The sequence below is a fragment of the Lytechinus variegatus genome, chromosome 18, assembly GCF_018143015.1.
Source record: "Lytechinus variegatus isolate NC3 chromosome 18, Lvar_3.0, whole genome shotgun sequence".
NCBI lineage: Eukaryota > Metazoa > Echinodermata > Echinoidea > Temnopleuroida > Toxopneustidae > Lytechinus > Lytechinus variegatus.
Window position 1 is genome coordinate 12,222,715 of NC_054757.1, and position 21,797 is coordinate 12,244,511.

Sequence of the window (21,797 nt, forward strand, 5' to 3'; positions counted from 1 at the left end):
GCACTAGAATCTTTGTGAAACACCCCCTTGTTTTGCAAAGTGTTTCCAGCATCTTATATCATAGCATTATATTAGCAGGTTCACAGCTTCGTCAACATGGCCAGCACACCTCAGATGTACGCATCAAATATGAGCTAAAGTCTTGAGGCACAATAACTGTTTTGACTTTCTTGTTATTCAGCATCGATTTCCCTATAATTTTTACATTGATTCCTCATTTTGCAGTTTAAATATATTCATTACTGTTAAGAATTTAGATTTCTAATGTTTCACTTTCATTCAAATATTAATCATGTTCAGCCCATGTGTCCTGGTACTTGGCGGATACCGGCGCTATGTAATCCTGCATTTATTATGTATCGTAATCATTCTCATTCTTATTTCTATTATTACCATCATTATTAATACATGTATTCATTTCATAGTAAAATGTCATGTTAAATATTTAGTCTACAGCCTTTTGAAGCTGCAATGAACTTGAACAATTACATTAAATATGTATCAGATTCCATTTATAGCTTCCCATGCAATCATGAATTAGCTCATTGTTAACGTCGATGTATATTTCTGTGTAGTAATGAACATACTAACGATCCTATTTGATGGCCTTACTTCACATGCTTGCGATGAATGGTTATAGGCTCCGAGCAGTCGAGCTAGCCGTCGACCTTCAGCCACGTCGCAGCGATCATCCACTCAGGTTGCCTTGACGATGGATGTGAGTAGGTCACATGGTTGCTGTGTGTCCAATCACTGAGGTTGATCGTAATTTGCAATGTTTATAAAGCTTTTGTATGATGAGTAATATTGATTTTTTTTTGATGGATCAGTACTTAATCAAGTACTGTACTCTGTTCATAAATGTTTGCCTAGCTTAGTGAATTGTGTAAGTTGTGTTTATTCATCTTTTAAACAGCTGGAAGATTTTTCCATATTTTTGAGCTGTCTATTAATCTAGCTGTGCGTTATACGTCTGCTGCATTCCAATTTTAATGATCACAATAAATCACAATATTATCGAATGCAGTGAGTAATTTTATCCTTCTTAATCTAAATTGATTGCAAGATGTAGCCAATTTCAAATTTGCAACTTGATACAGATAGATCAGTTGAAATCAGTTGTAGGACAATATATGATTGATTACAGAACCTAGATGAAGTTCAGTGCAAGTTTCTTGCAAAGCCCCTTTACATTTGTATAACTAACTTGCACCTCTGTTATTGTTGTTTTTTTTTTTTACACTTTTTACCATTAACCATAGTTTGACATTTTGAAATGCAGTGAATTTGTGATAATTTGGTCCTGGGTCCCGTTGCATAAAAGTTTGCCTTCCAGTGGTAACTTGCATGGAATCCTTGATTTGGATTGGCTGTCGATTGGCATTACCATGGTACAGTAGTTACCATTTGATGGCAAAGTTACCATAAAAGTAAACTTTTATGCAACAGGGCCTTGGTAGACCTACAATAGGATTTCAAATGTGACCGAATAGATGCCATGTAGTGTCATTAGGGAGAATAGGGAAAATATTTAGAATGATAGATAATAAGCCTGGGGGGCCTCTTACATTGATGAGTGGATACCATGCGCGACCAAAAAACATGTAAAAAGGATATCTTTTCAGGATAGGGCATGTTGCGTACATACAGTAACGTGTTAAGTGTGTCAAAAACACTGAAATAATGAAAAAAGGGCATCTATTTTTTGCTATGAAAGCTACGTGTTTAGGGTCAAATTTGCGAGGATGTAAAAAATTAAGACTAAAATGTTTACATGTATAAAGGATGTACTTTTTGCCCCAAGAGTCAACACTACGTGTTTAGAGTACGATTTGTGCGATGAGAGGTGGGGCTTTACTAAACCCAGTGATGTAGGTAAAGGTAAAACCGACGTCCATGACATATATCGCTGTACTTGTTTAGGGGGTCAATTCAGGAAACTTGCCAAGAGTATCGTTTTGTTTCCAATACCTAAGGAAAGAAAATGGAAAATATGTGTTTAGGATGCTTTTCAAGGCCCCACTTGTCAATGGAAGTGCCCCCCCCTCCGGATAATAAGATGCAACCAGTTTGTATGTACAGTTCTTTGATGTAATGCACTGGAAATTCCCTCCCTGTAATGTGGCTACCCAAGACAAATGAGTGTTCAGGAATTAATTAACATTCTCAGTGTATGTACATTCATAGTAATAAAGTATTTGTGGAAAACTGTAAGATGCATGTCCCGCATTTGAAGCCAATATACTTGTGCAAACATACCTGTATACAATAAAGTCCATTCCTGCAGTTTGAAGGATAAAAATGGCAAATAAATTGTGTTTGTTCATAGAAGTGTGCTGTGTGGTCATTTGCAATGCTATGCTTAAAAAAAAATGAAAAAATGTGTTTCATTCATGTAAATGATAATACTACCAAGGTATTCCAACTATGGTATCATTCTTTGATTTCAACATTTTTTTAGATATGTGTAGCAGATACTGATAGGAAATGTTTAATATTACATTTTACCCAATACGTTTCATTTATTTCCTCTTCAAGTTTATGCATTGACCATATTTTTTCTCTCCGTTTTCCTTTCCCCTTATGTTTTTATTTTCATCCTATAGGACAGCAACAAGGCTGATGATTCTGAGGAGTCCCCTCGCGCTGCTTCTAATGCTTCCACCCTGCGTCCAGGCTCACAGGCACGTTCGGTCTCGCAACTGAGCAAACGTGCTCCCTCCGAGGCCCGCTCGGTCTCACAGATGAGCAAACGTGCCCCGTCCGAAGCACGTTCTGTTTCCCAAATGAGTGAACGAGCCCCGTCCGAGGCTCGCTCTGTCTCGCAGATGAGCGAACGGGCCCCGTCCGAGGCTCGCTCTGTCTCGCAGATGAGCGAACGGGCCCCATCGGAGGCTCGCACCGAATCGCAGATGAGCGAACGTGCCCCGTCGGAGGCCCGTTCGCGCGCTGCCTCTTCCCGCGCATCCTCTCGTGCTACCACCGCCAAGTCAACAGCATCCCGGGTGTTCAGTCCTCGTTCGGACTCTGTCATGTCGGCTGTAAGTCCCTCCAATTTGAAGAGAGTGGTGTGGGTTGCAGTTGCACCGAGTTCATACAGAGATTATCACTTAATCATGCACATTAACAAACCCTATTTGAATCACTTTGTCTTTCCAGTTTAATGTAAAAGTTTATACTTCTGAATCCAGGGGTTTTACACCGTCAGCACTACAAACGTTAATTTGTTTATTTCATTCTAACATTTTGCACGTGTGTACGGTATTTGTCTTCCTTACTGATATTTTGATAGCAGCAATTGTCGCTTGCACCGACGTCTTGAGTTTTGTCACACCGTCATGCAAGAGATTGGATGATCATGTTTAGAGTGGAGTGTGTCACTTGATCAATAAAGATTGTTTGAAATAAATAAGTGGCCCTGCTGCATCCTGGGAGCAAGTGTCCCTCGTATTACTGTATCATGGAGATTCATCTCATTGTGATACAATAGATATGCAGGAGTTGCATCAAGGAATGTTGCTCTGAAAATCAGATCAATAGTGCTTCAAGGTCTACAGACCTTTTGTGGTACCTCGGTCCCAATCCCGGCTCCTAACTGTTTCTGAACCAGCATCTACTGGCCAACACTAAATCTGTACAATAAAGCCATTTTTCAGAATTTTGAAAACGACTGTCGGCATCATACTAACCAGGTATTTAGCTGCCCAGTTCCATAAACACAAAAATAAAAAAGAACTTTACTGCCCTTTTGCTGATATGAAGCTCACTTTTTTACTCCCATTGCACAAATATTTTGAGTGTCTTTATTAACTTTCACATTTTCCTTTGCACTTGACCAGGTATTGTAAAGTTGTGAGTAAAGTAATGTATGATATATGAACATCTTGTTTACCTACGACTTTATGATCTCCTTATTTGCATACACCTCAGTATGCTAGACTTTATTCTTCCTTTTCTATTTTGGCATTTAGTCTGCACTATATATACAGTGTCTTATTCTTCCCCTGCCCGATAAACGATGTATTCTGGCACTTTGTGAACCACACTTAGAAAGATAGAAAAGTAAGAAAGAAAAAGAATAGAATAGAATATGTCCTGAATTATCTTGCAACATACCGTGTCTTCCAATTTGCATAAACTCAAGCTTTATTACATTGTCATCAAAACAATGTGATCATAGGAAAAAATTAATTAATAAACAATCCTGTATCTGGGGGGCTTCAGCCCCGCCCCCACTTTTTTCCAAAACCGTGTACAAAAATGTAAAAATGACCATATGATTGTGATTTTTTGCATGGTCAGCCCGCCCCCCACTTTGAAAACCGGCCCTGTGTATTAAATTTGAAAGGATATGGGAGTTTCAATTCATATTACCAGTGCCACATAATTTGTTCTATTTTTTGCCATATTTTGCTTTCAAAGTTATTTTTAAGATTTTGTGAGGTGAATAATGGTGGGCCTCAAATCATTAATACAATTTTATAGGAATCAGAGGCGCAAAGCTGTGAATATCTTCTTTTATATCACCTAAGTTTGTCGTGCTTGCTGTGATGCTCACACTCGGAATCTAGTTCATCATCTTTTTTTTCTGTATGTCATCTTGTCTCTCATTTTTACTTCATGATCTTTGACCTTCAATCTTGCATGCTGCCCTCTATCAGGAATCGCATGCTTCCTCTGAACCTTCAGAGTATTCCAGCGACGGAGAGGATGATTACGACGATGACGACGACGAGGAGTATTCCGAGGACGAGGATTAAATTGGGGCCGTAAGTTTGTGTGCTGTGATGGAAAGGAACTCTTTACGAGGAGGGAATACAGTGGTTTTTATTTCTGTTTATTGATTGAAATCCAGATGTTAAGGGACAATCGTACAAGTGCTCTGTCCAGCTGTTTATTATTGGAGGTGCACGTATCTCGTTAAATATTCACATTTTGTGCATTGAGAGATTTACATATCTTAGCTGTTCAATGTGCGATCATTTACAAATGAATGACATATGTTGATTGAATCAAGATTGTTCAGTTGTTGTTGTGTTTTTCAATGATTTGATGATTTAAATTTTGTTTTTTCGTACTAGACGAGTAGATCTTCAGCAAGAATGGCCAGAGTCTTCAGAATTTCTTAACATGATTTTTTTTCCTTCTCCATTCACCATATTGGATATCTTCCACAGAACATTGCAGAATCGTTTTACTGACCAGTGTAGTCTGATTTGTGTACTACTGTTTATATTTATTTAATTATTTGGGTAAAGTTGAATGCTTTTAACCATGTTATTGTAACTCACTATGGAAGATAACATCCACAATAACCTTATTATGGAATAAACGACTTTAAAGGAAATAATCTATTCTCTTTTGAGAATCTCAACATTTCTTTGCCCTTTTATCGTACCATTTTCCTCCTCTTTTCCCCTTTTCATTTATCTTTCTTTTTCCTTTTTATGTCCTTACCATTTTCTCTCCTCTTTATTTTATTTAAGTCTCCCCCTGTTTAGTGCCTATCTCATTTCTCTTCTCTCTACTTGGATATTTTTCTGTCATATTTTTAGGGGAAAAACATATTTACCATTTTTCATCAGCACCTAATTTGGATTATATTAAATTTTCATTCTTTTATTCATTATTCTAGTATTCATTAACTCAGCATTCATTTGCTATTTTTGTTTTTTTATTAATATTATAGGATCACACCATCAACACAAGCAATGTCTAATTGTTCAACCATCCAACACCCATCCTCCACTCGACTGGACTAGAATTACATCGAGCTAATACAAATCAAATATACCAAGAACAAGAAAGAGATCAATAGAAGACTGAAGAACAAAACACAGTGTAATGAATTACTATTTCTACTATGGTTTGTGGATTGTTTGTTTTTACATGGGCAATACATACAGAGTTAGTACAGTTGAATTTCCAACCTAGCCAGCCAAGTTATTTTAAAATTGCACAATTTTTTAAGGGAAAGGTAAGGAGTTTTGTATATTTTATGTTTTAATTTGACAATCATATTAACTGGCAGTCTCAAACTGATTAATTTTTTTGAAGACAATAACACTTGGGAGGGGGGTATTGCAAACAAACAAACAAAAATATGTTTTAAGGAATATTTGGTTGTGCTGGTTTGGATTCTGATGATATTGAATAATTCAAACGAAAAGGCTTTTATGTTTGAGAACAGAGAATATATTTATTGAACATGTAAATAATTATTTGTAGAACAGTGGACATGTGAAAATGAAGTACTTGTGTTAGGCAAAAAATGTTTATTAGAATGTTATGGAGTCAAAATGGATTGATTTATTTATTATGGTTACAAAATTTTGTGAATTTTATCCTTCTTGTGCCAAGTTATCAATGTATATATGTATTCTAGTCATTGTATTTCTTTCAATGCTTACAGATTCGTACTTCAAGCATGCATTATTTGCACCACAACTATTCCTTTAATCCTATTTCCTTTTTACCTGTGTAAACATTACATTCATCAGACCTATGTTTTGCAAAAGATGGAAATGTATTTTTCAAGAGATATATTTTCTTTTTTTTTTTTCTTTTAGTTATGTGTACTTTTCTTTAATGTCTATTTTGCCACACTTCTATCTGTTCTACATGTATATATACATGGTTTATGTATAGTCTAGTTTTCAAAGAGAGGAATAAAATTGTTTTTCCACACGTGTACATTCCATCCATCCTAGTAAATCTTTATACTATGCTCTGTTTATAAAACAAATGATCTTCTTTTCATGTTTCTTATTCTGAAATCTTATCCCATGTTGTATCCTATGCTGTCTATGAAGTATTGATATATCACAGTCGCTTTGAGTATATTAAAATGTAGGTTTTTCTTCCTAAATTCTCTCAATCTTCCCTATTTCTTCCAAAACTTTTGTGCCTGCCTTCTTCAACCTCTTTATTTCTCATCAGTATGTAAATTAATAGAATGTATTTTGAACACGAAAAGATATTTGAATAACTTTTTTCGCCATTGTAATGTGGATATACATGTACCATTCCAAATTTCTGAGCTTTATGTAGTATATGACTTTTAATGGCTTTATATCTGTTGTAAATATTTGTAGAGCAATATATCAATTGTAAGATTTCTTTAAAGATCAAGCTTTCTTAACAAACTAGTTCAGGGCTCTGTAACTAAGGTTTACGATGAATTGCAAATATGAAAGAACCGCACTGATTGGATCCCAGTCAGTATTTTAAACAGAGTGCGCATGCAACAATGATCTTGATTGGTCAATGGTATTTAGCGATTGATTGCAAACATTTGTGTTACGAAGCCCTGGTTCTCTAAAGGTCCTGTTACACAAAACTTAGTGACTGTTCATGTAATTGATTTTTATGATTGATTTAACATTGTGGTGAATGCATGATCAATCATATTTTCTTATGATCTATTGCTAAGCATCGTGATACAGGGCCCTAGATTTTACTTTGAAAATTAATGTTATACAAAGGAGCATAAGAACAATATCCTGTCAAAGAAAACGAACAAATTTTAATGTTTTGTATATTATTGGAGGATTTTTTCAACGACAAAAAATGTTTTGAAGGTTTGATTCCAGTAAGTAAATGTTTAAAACTTTTGATCTAGCCTTTAATTAGTTACTTGAATGTATAATCATTATGTCTGCCTGTAAATATTTGCAGTGCATAGTATGTGTAAACTTGCCAAATTCAAACCATACATTATTTTTCCTTCATTGGACAAAAATCAATTGGACAACTTTAAATGATTTTGAAACTACACAAAGATTTTGCTTAAAATTCATAAACGTTGACCCAAAAAATTACCTCAGTAAAGAGAAGATTAATAATATATATGAAAGCAGTGATCAACATCAGTCCAAATTTAAATGATTTTTTTCTTCAGGTATTTCTTATTTAACTGTTCTTTAATTGGGAATCTTTCATGTGAAACTGATCATTTTATGTACTATACTCAAGAATGATATCACTAAAATCATTTTAAAAAATCATAAGAATTGTATGGTAAATTTTAAATGGCATTAATGTACGTTATTAGCTGGCACAAGATTGTAACAATCTTCATCTTTTTAAAGACATGAAGAGCTGAAATGAGTTTGAATGTATGCACAGGTGTAGTCGGTGTTCATAGAACTACAGTATATACATGAATAAGTGTATGTGGTATATTCTGGACTTATATATAGGTTATATAGGCTGGATCATATTTGAGCTGAACAAAAACAAACAAAAAATGTAAATAGTTGATACATGTAGTTGCTTCTTGTATTCAATTTAAAGCACAAGCTGCACATCTTCAGCATAGATCCTTTTTTTTGTCTGGTAAATACCAACAAAAATAAATTTAAGCTATATGTACTTTATCCCTAGAAGTTAAAATTATTTTCCATGTAATGTTTATTCCAGAAAGCAGCTTTTCTTTTGAATATCCATGTTTTTGTTTCTTTTATCCGAAGAAATATTGAAAGTACCAATATTTGATTAACCCATCCCAATTTGTGATGCCCTGTTCATTGTCCGTTGAAACCCAAGGAATTTTTATTTTTCTTAACCTTACCTTGAAGAAAGTATTGTTCAGAGAGAAACGTCTTCTGCGAATCTCTCCATTTTTGTTAGCTTTGTTGAATATACATGTCCAGAATTTTAAGTTTACTGGACAAAATTGAGATTTCATGCATAACACCTTGAAAATGTCCCGTCCATATTTTGTATTCATTCTTTTTATAGAACATGCCTTTCTAGGAATAATAAGTAATGACAAAAGCAGACCTACCTTTGATGTTTTAAGTGTACCCCCTCTTGATTGCACATTATAACTTTTATCAACGAACCAAAGTACCGTAAAAAAAAAAGACAAAAATGCTGTGTGATAAAGCTATATTACTGCTATCTTATTTTAAACATTGATCTTAACTGAAAGGAAATTCTATTACAGTTTTGAATTGAAAACGTTCTATACAGGTTATTGAATGTAGAAAAATAATTTGAAAATGCCGTCTTTAAAAAGTTTTGAAAGCAACACTCAACCTTGAAATGAACTGTTCTGGATGTAAAGAGGATTTTCATTTAAAAGGAGAGAATAATTCTAGATAAAGCCGTCCTAGTTTGTTAAGTTTCAAATTTGTTGAATATGAAATGTTATGCAAGTTATATATCACCTTGAATTTTATTGTTTGGTCTTTTTTTAGTAAAACAAACAGGTGAAAGTTGTTTCTAAAGACGTTTGAATGCATCCAATACATTTATTTCCTTTGTAAATCGCCAGATTATAAAAAACGGTAGCCTGGCATGCAAACTGTGTCCAGAAAAATACCCAATTGGTTAATTGAAAGTCAATGTCACATAACAAATTGTTGAACAACAGAATATACTGAAAATGCTTGCAGGCTGAAATTTTTGTGGATTTTTCAAGGATCTGAAATTATTTTTGACCGAATTGAAGAACAAATTGGCTGACATTTGGCTGAAATTTTGGTATATTCTAAATATTTGCCTTTGTTTGAACTGTAAAATCAAATGCATTTTTTTTATTGTTGCATGAACAAAATCAGAACTTACACTGTGCCTTGAAATATACCCATGTTCTTTCAGAAAATTTACCTTGAATTTTGTGCTCTTGATGACACATTTGTGGCAAAAGATATTTTACTACAGAAATAACTGGCTATTTTAACCAGAGTCAATGGCAGAATTGGATTTTTCAGTTTTTAACACTTGTTTTTATGATAAAGTTTAAGGCAATCGGCCGCTGAAGTGTGCTTATTCAGATTCAATATACTTGCTTCATGTACTCCCAAATTATCTCTTCAATAAAACTATATGTTATAGTACCCAATATTCTGTGTTACACGTGTTTTCTTTATAATTCCATCATTTCATTAAGAGTGATTGATGGTAAATTACTAATCTGCAGGCACAGAACCTGATTGAAACTTTGATCAACAAGTGTGCCTCCACGCAAAGACTAGCACATACAAAACTTGCTGTTCCAATACAGCGAGAGAGCCTTCAGTACACAGGCATGAGTAGGCTGCACATTCAGACCCGTATTTCGAGCGAAGGGTTTGCCCAGCAAACTAGTAAATTACCATCAATGCTCAAAGTCAAATTGAGATTTCCATGGATGTTGTAATCAATGTCAAAGCTTCCATCAATTGCTAGTTTTCTAAAATGAGAGACAGAGAGCTGAGGAGTTGAACTGAGAAAATGGAAATATTTCACAGAAAATATATGTATGTACCATGATATGTCTGTCTTCATTCCTGAAGACTGCCCCCCCCCCCCCCCGGCTGCAAAGAAAGACTTAAATAATTTGACACAGCTAACCATGTCTAGAGTAAAGACTAGACTCAAAACTCTGTCAAATAAGCATCCACAGTACATAGTGAATCTTAGTCTCACTTCTTCAGACTCTGTATTGTGCACTGTGCCAATTGCATGAAAACCAAAGGTCTGTGTCTGGAGACTACCCCCCCCCCCCACAACTGATAATTGACAATTAATGGAAAATCGGATTGATAGTTGTTATTGTACAACAAATCAAAATCCATTCCAAGGTTTCTTTGGAAGTCCCAAGTAATTACAAAATGGCCATCAATTGTAAGTTTTATGAAACAAGATGGGGGAGGTACCTGTACAGCACAAGGGAGATGGAATAGAGAAATGAGAGAGCGGAAAAAAAACTCAATTTCACACGAAGTGCATACAGAGTAGATACATATTTTAATAACTTGCCAAACAAATGGTATAATGCAAAAACTATATCACACTTCAGAAAAATACACAATCCAAGCATACATGTAGCTGTATGACATCATACACAACTTTTCAGTTGTATAGTGATAAAGTAAAAGACAAGATTTACTGATTCAGTAGTATACATGTATCATATCCTGCTATAAAATCATTATAGAGCAATGCACTAAATGATACAGGAAATCATATATTTCTATGTTAATATATCCGAATCTGGTAGCAATATTATATTCTTTTAGAGCATAATGATATGAATATATAATACTGACAATACAGAAACTATGAATATAATTCCAAAGCTTTTGAAAATACTGGGAAATACAAAAACAAACATGGTAATTAAAAAGTAAGTACATATTGTTTGTGAATATTGTATATCATTTATCATTTATTGAAAAAACTTAAATATTAAATGAAAGCAATAGAATTCGGTATGTTTTTATTAAGTATATTTCGCTTTTTTTTCTGAGATCGATGAGGATAAAATTTCATCAGCTACATGGCTTCTTGTAGCGTCCTAAGTGCTTTCTACAGGGTTCCCTCAGTCATGGAAAATCTTTCCATAATTTGGGGGCCGTGCTGGTGAAAACGCAACCTCCAAAAGTAATCTTTGTATTATGAGTGAGGTACCTTTCTTTTCAAGAAATAAAATAATTCTTCTGAAAAAAAATAAGTTCTCAAGAAATAAAACAGTCTTTTATATTTAAGCAAAATCAACTGAAGAAAATATTCTCCAAAAAATGTTCTCAAGAAATACCATAATCTTCTCAAGAAATGAATGATTCACCACTTACTATTTCTATCTTTGTCTTTCATTAGCTCAAAATAAAGCAAAATGAAATTGTGGTAAAGTTAAGATGAGCTATTTTCTTTCTGGCTTTAGCAGCAAACAGCCAGAAAGAGATAATATAATGATAAATAAGTCTCCAAAAGATTCCATATACACATTAAGAAATGATAATATACCATACCTACTCATAGGCATGACACAGATAGCAGTGCAGTCATACAGTTTAAAAAGAGACAAACTATTTACATACATTGTACGGTGCAAATATTACGATAATGCCTGTAGAATTAAATTACGAAAACACAAAAAGGTGAATTAATTTAAATTTGAGAATATTCATAAAACATTAAAAGGCAAATTTTCTGCCATTAATTTATTTTCATAAGTGGGATCATGTTCTTTGTTTACGAAAGGTTACAGTGAGGGTAACTGTAAGACTAAGTTGGTTATATTAAGCTCAGTTGTTGTTTTTTGTCTGCATCATACAAATTTCACTTTATTATAATCACTTAAATGTATATTTCTGATTGACTGTTAATCTACATCTGTCTGTAGAAATCAGAAAACTAAGCTGAAATTAATAATTTCTTCAATTTAGCTTTTATGAAATTAAAACTAAGAGCAAATCAACGTTCCAATATTGAAAGTACTATTTCTTGATAGTATCATTAGAGCAAATGGCAAATATCACCCAAATAATAACTTGATTCAGGCACAGTCAATGTCTATCATTTTCAACCTGTTGATGAATAAGCATATTATATACACCATAAAATCAGTAATGCAATTTAACTGATAAATTTAAATATTCAAAGTCTCACTAAGACAGGTATATGTATACCCATGTCATATCATGATGTATCTGACTGCACAGGTCTTCATAATAGAATATGTATCATAAATGCATACTGCACATATTCATTGTGCCTCGTTTGATCTGAGACCTCAATAAATATTGCAATGAAGGCCACTTTCTCAGAAATACGATAATATTTCATCACTGAGTTTTGATACCCTGTGAAGATCTAGAGGTGATAACAACATCCTTATGATTACATGTACCCAACATGTCCTCCTGCAACGCTCAGTCGTGCTTTAAGAATATGCCAGGGGTACATTTCACAAAACTTGCTATACTAACAAATTTGCAATAACCGTTAAAAGCTACTGAAATCCTTCAATCTGAGTGGTTGAGAATAAAATCGTTATAGAAATCGTGCATGTGTTATCTTAACAAGTCTTATGGAAATGAGACCCAGATTAGGATTGCCACTGGGAGTCACATGGCCACTTGCTGCTTGATCTAATCCCAATGGGTCTAATCCCACTCGGCTTAATCCCACCTGATCTCATCCCAATTTATCTAATTAATCTCACTTTATCTAATCCAACTTTCATACAGTCTCAGTATGGAGAATGAGGGAAGAACATACTTGTTGAGATATCAAGTCCATGTGGCCCATTTCAGGACCAAATGCATGCCCAAACAAGAATATGTGGTGTACTGTGAATGTGAAGCCTCCATATTGAATCATTTTCTCTTGACGCAAACCTTTAGAAGTTACCCACTTCACCTGTTAAATCTTGATAGCATTTCCCTGACATTTCTTAAGGCACTAAAAAGCATGATCATGTATCAAATATCAATGTCTTTGATTTGTTTCAAGGTTTCTAAATTTCACCGAGATACGATCTATGCGGCCTCAGACCTTCCTCAGCTTCTCCAACACTATTCACAGTATTATGTCAATTTCATAGTGATATGCTCATTGGCTTCATCCTTCAAATTCTAAACCATTTTGACAACTGAATAAAATATATTGTCCAAGTACAGGCAAATAATATGTAGCATTTATGAGACGTCGAATATATTGTCCTGGTTGCCTATGCGATGATGCACTACCCTATCCTGGCTTTAGTTCCAGATGCAAAGGCACTTGGTGCTTTCAACAAATTAATCCTGCCGGGTACCCATTCACCTCACTTTGGCTGAGTGCAGCACAATATGGATCAAGTTCTTGCTGAAGGAAATTATGCCATGGCTGGAATTTGAATCCACGACCCTCTTTTTCGAAGTCCGGAGACTAATCCACTGGGCCACAATGCTCATTGTTGAAATAGAAATTCTCACAATACATTTCAGAATGACATACATTACAATCCTGTGGCGATCACCTGATGGCATCAATTCTATTTTTTCATCAGAACATAAAATAGCAACATAGTATTTCCAGATAAACTGATTCTAAATGATGTTAACAGAGAACTTTTAATAGTATGGGGAGGGGGTCCGTCTTTTCTTACTGGAGAAGGAAATAAATATATATTTTCCTAATTTTACTGAATATGGAGAAAATGTCTTTCAGTGATCAAGTAATTGGTAAAGCCCACCACTCTACTTCCAGTCATAGATAAATGCAGAAACATAACTTCCAGAATGAAGCTTGTTTTCTCTGTCTCTAAAACTTGGTCTTCATGTGCCTTCTTTTGGACAAACAATGTAACCTCCAGAAATATAAAGTATTCTTATGGTTCCAAACACTGCTCAATGTGAACACAAAAAGAGTTGTACCATCTTCAAATAATGATCACATCATAAAATACTTCTCCATTTCACTTTTCATTTCATAGTTAAAGTCCACATGTCATGCTGCAGGAAACAGTGTCTTTGCGATGACGAGAAGAGCCTCCAGGACGTTCGTCTGACATCATTTGACATTATTTCCTGTCGACGTTTTCGGCATATTCACATACACATTCTCAATCCTTCTGCTAAGCTTGTTCTTGATGTTAAGAAAGGTCTTAGCCGGTAGGAAACTCCTGGAGTCATTGACATCGATGTAAGCAGATACTCTCTGCGCTTCACCTTCCTCTGTCAAGATTTCTTTGGGTGTCAGGTACGCCGTGTCAAGAGTCTTTGACCGGTTCTTCTCTGAAGACTGAAACTTGCTGCGTCCATTCCCTGGTTTGGTCTGCGACTGAAGCGCATTTTCCACGGTCAGCTGAAGGTTGTTGGGCTTGAGGCTTGGTTTCGGCTTGGGAGCGGGGGCACCGGTCCGGGGTACTTTGTAGTAGTGGTGAGTGTTTTGTAGGCCAGGGAGGGTTGAACCAGGTACAATGAGGCTGCTTGGGTCGGAGTAACAGTTCTGGAGTTGGCCGACTGGAGGCTTGGGTGGCGATCTTGTGGGAGGCTCCGACTGTGTGGAACCCTAGAAAGATGCCATAAAAATAGAGATAAATTGGTTGGTATGCAAAAGAATATATTCAGAAATCAGTGGTTATTCTTATTCACATATATATAGACTCCTGGTGGGTGTTCCGTAAAGCTGTTCGTAAGATACGAATGACTTTACGCACGACTAGTGATCCTTTCTTGTGCTATCTGATATCCCTATGTAATTGATTTATGACTTAAGAACATGTTCCAGTTGTGCATAAAGTCGTACAAACAGCTTTATGAAACACCCACCAAGTGACACAACAGTCTACCAACTTTGATGCGAAGTCACTTCACTTTGATGTGAAGCCAACAGCGGTTGCTGAAACGTTGCGACCACAGATGATTTTAAGTTTCTACTTAACAATTTTCACCAATTCTATCAAAAGGATTCATACATGACTAACATTGCAAGATTACTGGATGAATCATAATATTCATAGATTTGATGAATTTATCAATTAATCACTCGCCAATAAAGAAGACACCTTTTTCATACCCACCTAATCATACTTATGTGCCAATAATACAATAATTTTTGGGGAAAAAATCATTCAATGTTCTGCAGAGTTTAATACTAATACTGTTCAAAACTAAATAATTGAACAATTCAATTTCATTCTTATAGGCTTTTTAAACAGACCAATTTGGGTCCCGTAACACAAGCTTTATGATCAGCTTCAAATTTGAAACAACAATTTCGATTGGTCGGTGGAAGTTGAGTGAACAAAATGCACATGCAACAGTGATCTTGATTGGCGATTTAAATGAAGTGATCAATTTAAAACTTTTGTATTACAGGGTCTTGGTTCCAGTAGGCAACAGATTGAACTATAAAACACTATGGGCCACGGTCATGGTTTCCCTAAAATAGACTTGACCAAGCATCACAGCTGGACTAACCAGTCATCACCAATCCAAAAAGTGAGTGGTCATTGTCTTAATCTGTCATTGGTCAGCTCCAGTTAATCATGGCAGACAAACAGCCAAGACCTGAGTTCAGTTACACGAAGCTAAGCGATCAATCGTAGGCTTGATTTTCACGATTTATTGTACATTGTAGTCTATGCAATTAATCACAAAAAATGTTCTACACTCATTGCTAAACTTTGTGTCACAGGCTCCAGGGTCCCATAGCACAAAGATTAGCGATTAATCGCTAAATGAAATGGCCTATCAGGATCGACGTTGCATGCGCATTTGCTCAGCAGACTGACTAGGAACCAATCAGAATCCGTCTTTCAAATCAGCGATTAATCGCTAACCTTTGTGATACGGAGCCCTGATCATCTACTGAGTGACCTGGTTCCAGTAAGAGCTCGAAGGCATCCCCCATTCCCTTCCTTTGCTCTTAAACGATGACCACACCCTCCAGAGCTTTATCTCTTCATCACCTGTCTTTTTATGAATGGTGTATCCTAATAATTATGTCAGTAGATTGGGGGATGTTTCATGGAGTTGCTCATAATAACTAAGCATGATTGTCCCTGCGTTTCATTTACAGTGTAACCCCTAAACATTTTTTTCATGATAACAAATGTTGCACTGAAATGCTCTGGAGCGTTGTGGCCCAGTGGATTAGTCTTCGGACTTTGAAACAGAGGGTCGTGGGTTTGAATCCCAGCCATAGCGTTATTTCCTTCAGCAAGAAACTGATCCACAATGTGCTGCACTCAACCCAGGTGGAGTAAATGGGTACCGGTAGGAAGTAAACCCTTAAAAAGCTGTGTGTGCTGTGAACGCCTAGCTTAGCTGGGTAATATAGGAGGTTATAGAGCACCTAACAAGGTGGATATGTGCGCAATATAAATACCCTATATTATTATTATTAAACAAATAAGAATTTAATCTACAAATATCATCATATTTTTTAATTTTCCTGAAGGGAATCTGAATAAATATTATTGTGTGACAAACCATTTTAATTTTTTTTTTTTAAAGAGGAAATTTGAGAATTTCTTTCTTTTATATAGGGATGAGAAAAGTATAGAAACAAAGATTTGCAACTTCAAAATGCTGTCATTCACTTTTTCACCCAATTATGATGAAATGTGATTTTTGTTGTCATTCAAATGAGCATGATTTTCAGGGGTGAGAAACAGATAACCAACTTGCTTAACTGTTAACTGCAAAATTCAAATACCCTGTCTACCTGCACATTCTCCCTCTGTCATCCCCCCCCCTGGCCCATCAGCTCCAATCGGATTGAAGATCTTTATATACATGTACATTTATCTCTTCATGTATTATGATAATTACCACTGGGGAAAATGGGTAAGCAGCTCAAGGCTTGAATGACATTGCTCTTTTTATTCTATTTACAGCCTGAGGGTTAGAATGAGTGATGAAGCTATTTAATATTCAACTAGAGCATTATTAGCAGGTGTTGAGGGGAAGGGATTTCCCTCTGCACGGGGAGAAGGAAAACACTCTGTCGTGGGGCGCCAAAATAGAGGAAATGTGCGACAAATATCTGGGGTGTTAGACAGTGAGAAAAAGGAGAGAGAAAGATGCAGAGTATCCATAAGGTATTATTTTGAGAATGTAGTCTATAAAATTAATTAAAGGAATGCAGGGATGAATGGAGGAAATAATAAATAGAGGAAATTTGTGATTACTCTTTGAAGTGAAAGACGGTGAGAAACGGAGTAAGATACATGTATGACAAAGAATCAAGAATTCATTAAAAAGAACAACCTGAATTTAGACTAAAATAATGAAAACATGAAATGAATAAATAAATTCACCTGCATTCATGGAAGAGTAATCAAATAAAGGAAATTTGTAAAGATTACCTCAATCGAGAAAAAGAGAGGAAAAGGAGATATTGGAAGGAGATTAAAGAATATATTTAAGAAGGGAACCCTGTCTTAAGAATTCAGACTAAAATAATGATAAAAAATGTAATAATCATGATTTTTTATCATTATGTGAAAGAATGCATGCAAGGATGGCAGAATAATACCTAATTTCATAAACTTACTAATTAACTAGATAGCTATTAACTAACATTTTGTCTCTCAATGCTAGACTGCTAATATTAATGGGATTATGAAGTATATGTAGAAGATAATCCCCCAATAAGTTTTAAAACCAGTAAATCAATTAACACCTACAATGTATGAGGTTGACAGGTAAATTGGGGATATAATTAATTCACTGTGCAAACCACATGGGATTTATTCTACTGTAAATGCGTGGAGGCATTTCCCTTCACATGTAAACAGGGAAGCCTTTCATTAATACAGGTAGTCATTGATTTTCACTGACTGTTTGTTATAAGTTACTGAAATCCTTGCATCTGATTGGCTCGTAGCAAAGTAGCCTGTGAAAATCACTGATTATTGGTTTCATGAAATTTCCCCCAGAAAGAGATGAAATATGTGAATGTAATGAGAGTAGATGCAATTTGAGAAAAAAAATTATCAGAAAGAAAAAAGTGTGGGCTCAGACAAAAAGATAGCAATCGGGGGAGGGGGGCTAAAAGTGCATGTAGATGTTGGAAGGAAAACATTGCGCAATAGGAGCATGATTTTAGCCGGTAGGTGTAATTGTATGAAGATTTTTTTTATTATACTGGGCGTGTTGCACAAAGAGTTTGGTGTATCTAACAAGCAATCTCATTGATTAATACCTGTCCTTTAGGCATGATTTGACCAATAAGGAGATGTGTTCCATCACGCATGGAATTTAAAATGCGACTTTTTGTCACTTAAAAATCTTTCTGAAACACCCACTCGTCGTACTAAACAAATTACCTGAATGTGTGAACACATCTTACCTGTGACATGGTAGGTATGAGAGGAACATGATTTTTGTCTATTCTCTCCAGGGTTGCATTCATGTTAGTCTTCTTAGGAAGCGATCCATTACCATCCGGTGGAGGCGCACTCATCACAAACTCAATGTTGTACGCTTGACTCCTGGCTTTTGATCTCGCCCTTTAAGAGACAATGTTAGAGAGAAGGATAGAAACGAATAAATAATGACCACTGAATAGATAGATAGATAGATAGATAGACAGACAGACAGACAGACAGACAGACAGACAGACAGACAGACAGGCAGGCAGACAGACAGACAGACAGACAGACAGACAGACAGACAGACAGACAGACAGACAGACAGACAGACAGACAGATAGATAGATAGATAGATAGATAGATCACTGATAATATAATAGGATACCTTATGAAACATTGAAAAATATTAAATGAAAATAATTCCAATTGACAGACATCTTCAGTAACTAATGCCTACAGATTCTCAATAATGATGTGAACGATGAGACTGATTAATTAAAAGATAAAAGTGCACAAATGTACATGTATAAGCAATAAAAAAAAGTTGATTTCTTACCGTTTCCAATAACAAAGGAGGGTAGATATGACCAGTACTAAAAAAAGAGGCGCTAAGACACCGGCTGAGACTGCAGTAACTTTCTGCATATTTATTCCTTTCGTAATATGTTTATCCGCAAATTCGCACCTTTGACCAGCAAATCCATTTTGACATCTGAAATAAGAAGAAAAAAAAAGAACCCCAAATCATTTTAAAAATGTACATGATAACAACCATGGTGTCATGATCATGGTTCCTGTTGAAACTTACAAGTCGTATCTGCACCTATTCATTTTGTGCATTCTCGACCACATGAATGAGATACAGCTATTTAAACTAGTAATACTTTTGCATAATTAGCAGGGGACATGCATTCTCCTGACAAGAACACATTTATCAAAACGTCGAGTTTACATGGTGTACCGTGAAACCACTGCACTTTTCTTCCTCGCCATGGAAACCTTCAAAAATTATTCTTGCCTCACACATTTCTCATGATCTCTGTTCACAATGCAAACACATCCCCTCTATCATTGGAGAAATTACTCTCAAAGGTTTGAAAGAGTAAATTGCTGGTACTTTCTTTTCAAATATCAAAGAGTATTTTCCTTTCACACTGACAAAATATCTGGTAAGTTTGGAAAATTTCAGACCTTTGAGAAATCCCTGTGAGGTTTCTTGAAGTTGGAAAAAGACCTTGGAAACTTATTGTAACAGAAATATATACGTTTTTAAAGTACTTTGCATTGGCACTGACAAATTACTTGTGGTTTGTTCCCTGACAGGGTGGATATGAATGCATCTACTGAAGTGCAAATACTGTATCCCTTACGTCCTTTTAGCATTCAGCAGAAGGAAGGTTACAGGATTAGTAGGACAGATCATCAGAAATGTTTTGAAAGTTGAGAACATCTTGCATCTTGGAATAAATTCAATTTCCTTTGAGGAGACACGCATGTAAAGGAACATCTTCATCATCAGGTAGAAATCAAATGACCCACATGGCTGTACCTCTTAGGATGGCAAGGAGATTGATATTCCCAGGGTTGTACGGCCATGGGGAACAGAGTCCGGGAATAGAACTGTCTTAACCCAAGAACCATCATCACACCTTGATAGACACAGGGAAAATAGTCAGAGGGTTCTCGGGGGCAATTTTGCCCCCCAAAATGCCCAAAAGAGCACTGGAAACTAAAAAAGGAGACCTGGAAAATCCCCATTCCTTCAAATTTCATACAACGTTGCAGATTCAGCAGATTTAGGTAGCAAGTTGTGAAGAGCAGATGGAAAACCTCTAAACTTTGCAGAAGAACTTTTGGACTTGAAAGGGTATACTTTCACTACATCTATTACCCATTGTGGGCACCATAACCAAACACTAAGGACATGGTCGCAGTGAGTTTTATGCATGATTATATTGATAATTGCTCTGGGTGAATGATTGCAAATGATCATGATTTCATGATCATTTGTAATCAAGACTTCAAATCAATATGCAATCAACGGTTTACCTTTGAAGTATGGGCCGTTTGTCTAATTCACAATTAGTTGAAATCCATTAGGTTTAAACCCATTTTTTTCTCAAACCAGTTCATGACCTACTTCCTAATACATCTTATTTCCTTTTGGCCTAATAATCAGCTCTCCAATATCCCATATGGCCAATCTGTAGGCTAACATACTTGGACTCATTTTTATTTTGGCTAATTTTCCCCGTAATTTTTCTTTCAGCATTTAAAAAAAGAAAGATTTGTCATGGATCAATTTTTGTGAAACTAGGCATTTCTGAATAACAAAAAAAGAAATCACAAACAAATGGAGTGGTAAACTGGTAAGCCCCCCCCCCCCCCCTCCCCTACTTTCCCCCTGTGCAACGATGACTGTAAGAGTTGAGAAAGTAACAAAACTTTGATAATGGGTACCATCTTATGGTAACTACAAGGGTTAAAGTAGGGCATACATATACCATGTATAGCCAGAGGATATTGATTTAATTCTAATTTCCTCAGGGGGAGGTTTTAAGTGTGAAATACAATTATGAACCAACAAACCTCATTGGTCATTGATTTCAATAGTCCCATCTATTCATGGATTCATTCTTTAAATAGGCCCACTTAACTGTGATGTAGCAGTGAAGAGCACAGGGAAGATCAATGTGGGACTATTAAAGGGGGCATCACAAAAAGTTGCAATCACTTTCAAGTCACCTTCAGGTTCTGAAATTGATCATAAGTCTTGCGAATTTGAAACTGATCACTGTTTTCTTGCAACACATAGTAAAAAATTATTTGATTAAGTTAAACATGACCTTGCAATCAATTGCAAGCCAATCCTAGGTTCAGAAATCAATCACAATTCTTGCTAATTTGAAACTAATTGCTGAGCTGCTTTGTTGAAGGGATAGAAAAAGTTGATTTCCTTGAGCAAAAGTTGAAAAAAAAAACTTCCAAAAATTAAGAAATAATTTGATAAAATGTGAATGTTCAAGATTTTTTTTAGTATTGCGGGTAAAATTTTGACCAAGTATTAATGGAGCAATAAGGAAGCTGGATTCAAGTAAGAACTGATTACCAAATTCTGCATTTCACATAAGCTTTGTATAGGAACCAACTAGTTCAATTAGGCTACAGGTCCAAAGAACTTATCATTACTGTCCTCTCAAAATTCATTCAGTAGCCT

The 21,797-nt window shown here is 35.6% G+C and overlaps 2 protein-coding genes across 4 annotated transcripts in view; one reads left to right on the forward strand and one right to left on the reverse strand.

The window, feature by feature from the left end:
* The window catches only part of LOC121432070 (polycystic kidney disease 2-like 1 protein), a 31,813-nt gene extending 21,963 nt beyond the window's left edge, over window positions 1-9,850 (forward strand). For 2 of the 3 annotated variants that reach the window (XM_041629912.1, XM_041629913.1), the window contains 3 exons: window positions 641-718; window positions 2,607-3,041; window positions 4,662-4,767. In XM_041629912.1, coding sequence (XP_041485846.1) covers window positions 641-718; window positions 2,607-3,041; window positions 4,662-4,760 — 612 coding nt within the window. In that variant the 3' untranslated portion in view covers window positions 4,761-4,767. Of the gene's footprint in view, window positions 1-640; window positions 719-2,606; window positions 3,042-4,661; window positions 4,768-5,689 lie in introns of those variants that run through there. The other variant, XM_041629914.1, reaches the window with a different exon arrangement.
* Window positions 9,851-13,641: 3,791 nt separating this feature from the next.
* Window positions 13,642-21,797, reverse strand: part of LOC121431912 (low-density lipoprotein receptor-related protein 4-like) — a 48,772-nt gene continuing 40,616 nt past the window's right edge. Inside the window, exons 14-16 of the mRNA XM_041629693.1 lie at window positions 19,137-19,292; window positions 18,559-18,718; window positions 13,642-14,769 (exon numbers count right to left, since the gene is read on the reverse strand). Of these exons, the coding sequence (XP_041485627.1) occupies window positions 14,269-14,769; window positions 18,559-18,718; window positions 19,137-19,292 (817 nt within the window). The 3' untranslated portion in view covers window positions 13,642-14,268. The remainder of the gene's footprint in view (window positions 14,770-18,558; window positions 18,719-19,136; window positions 19,293-21,797) is intronic.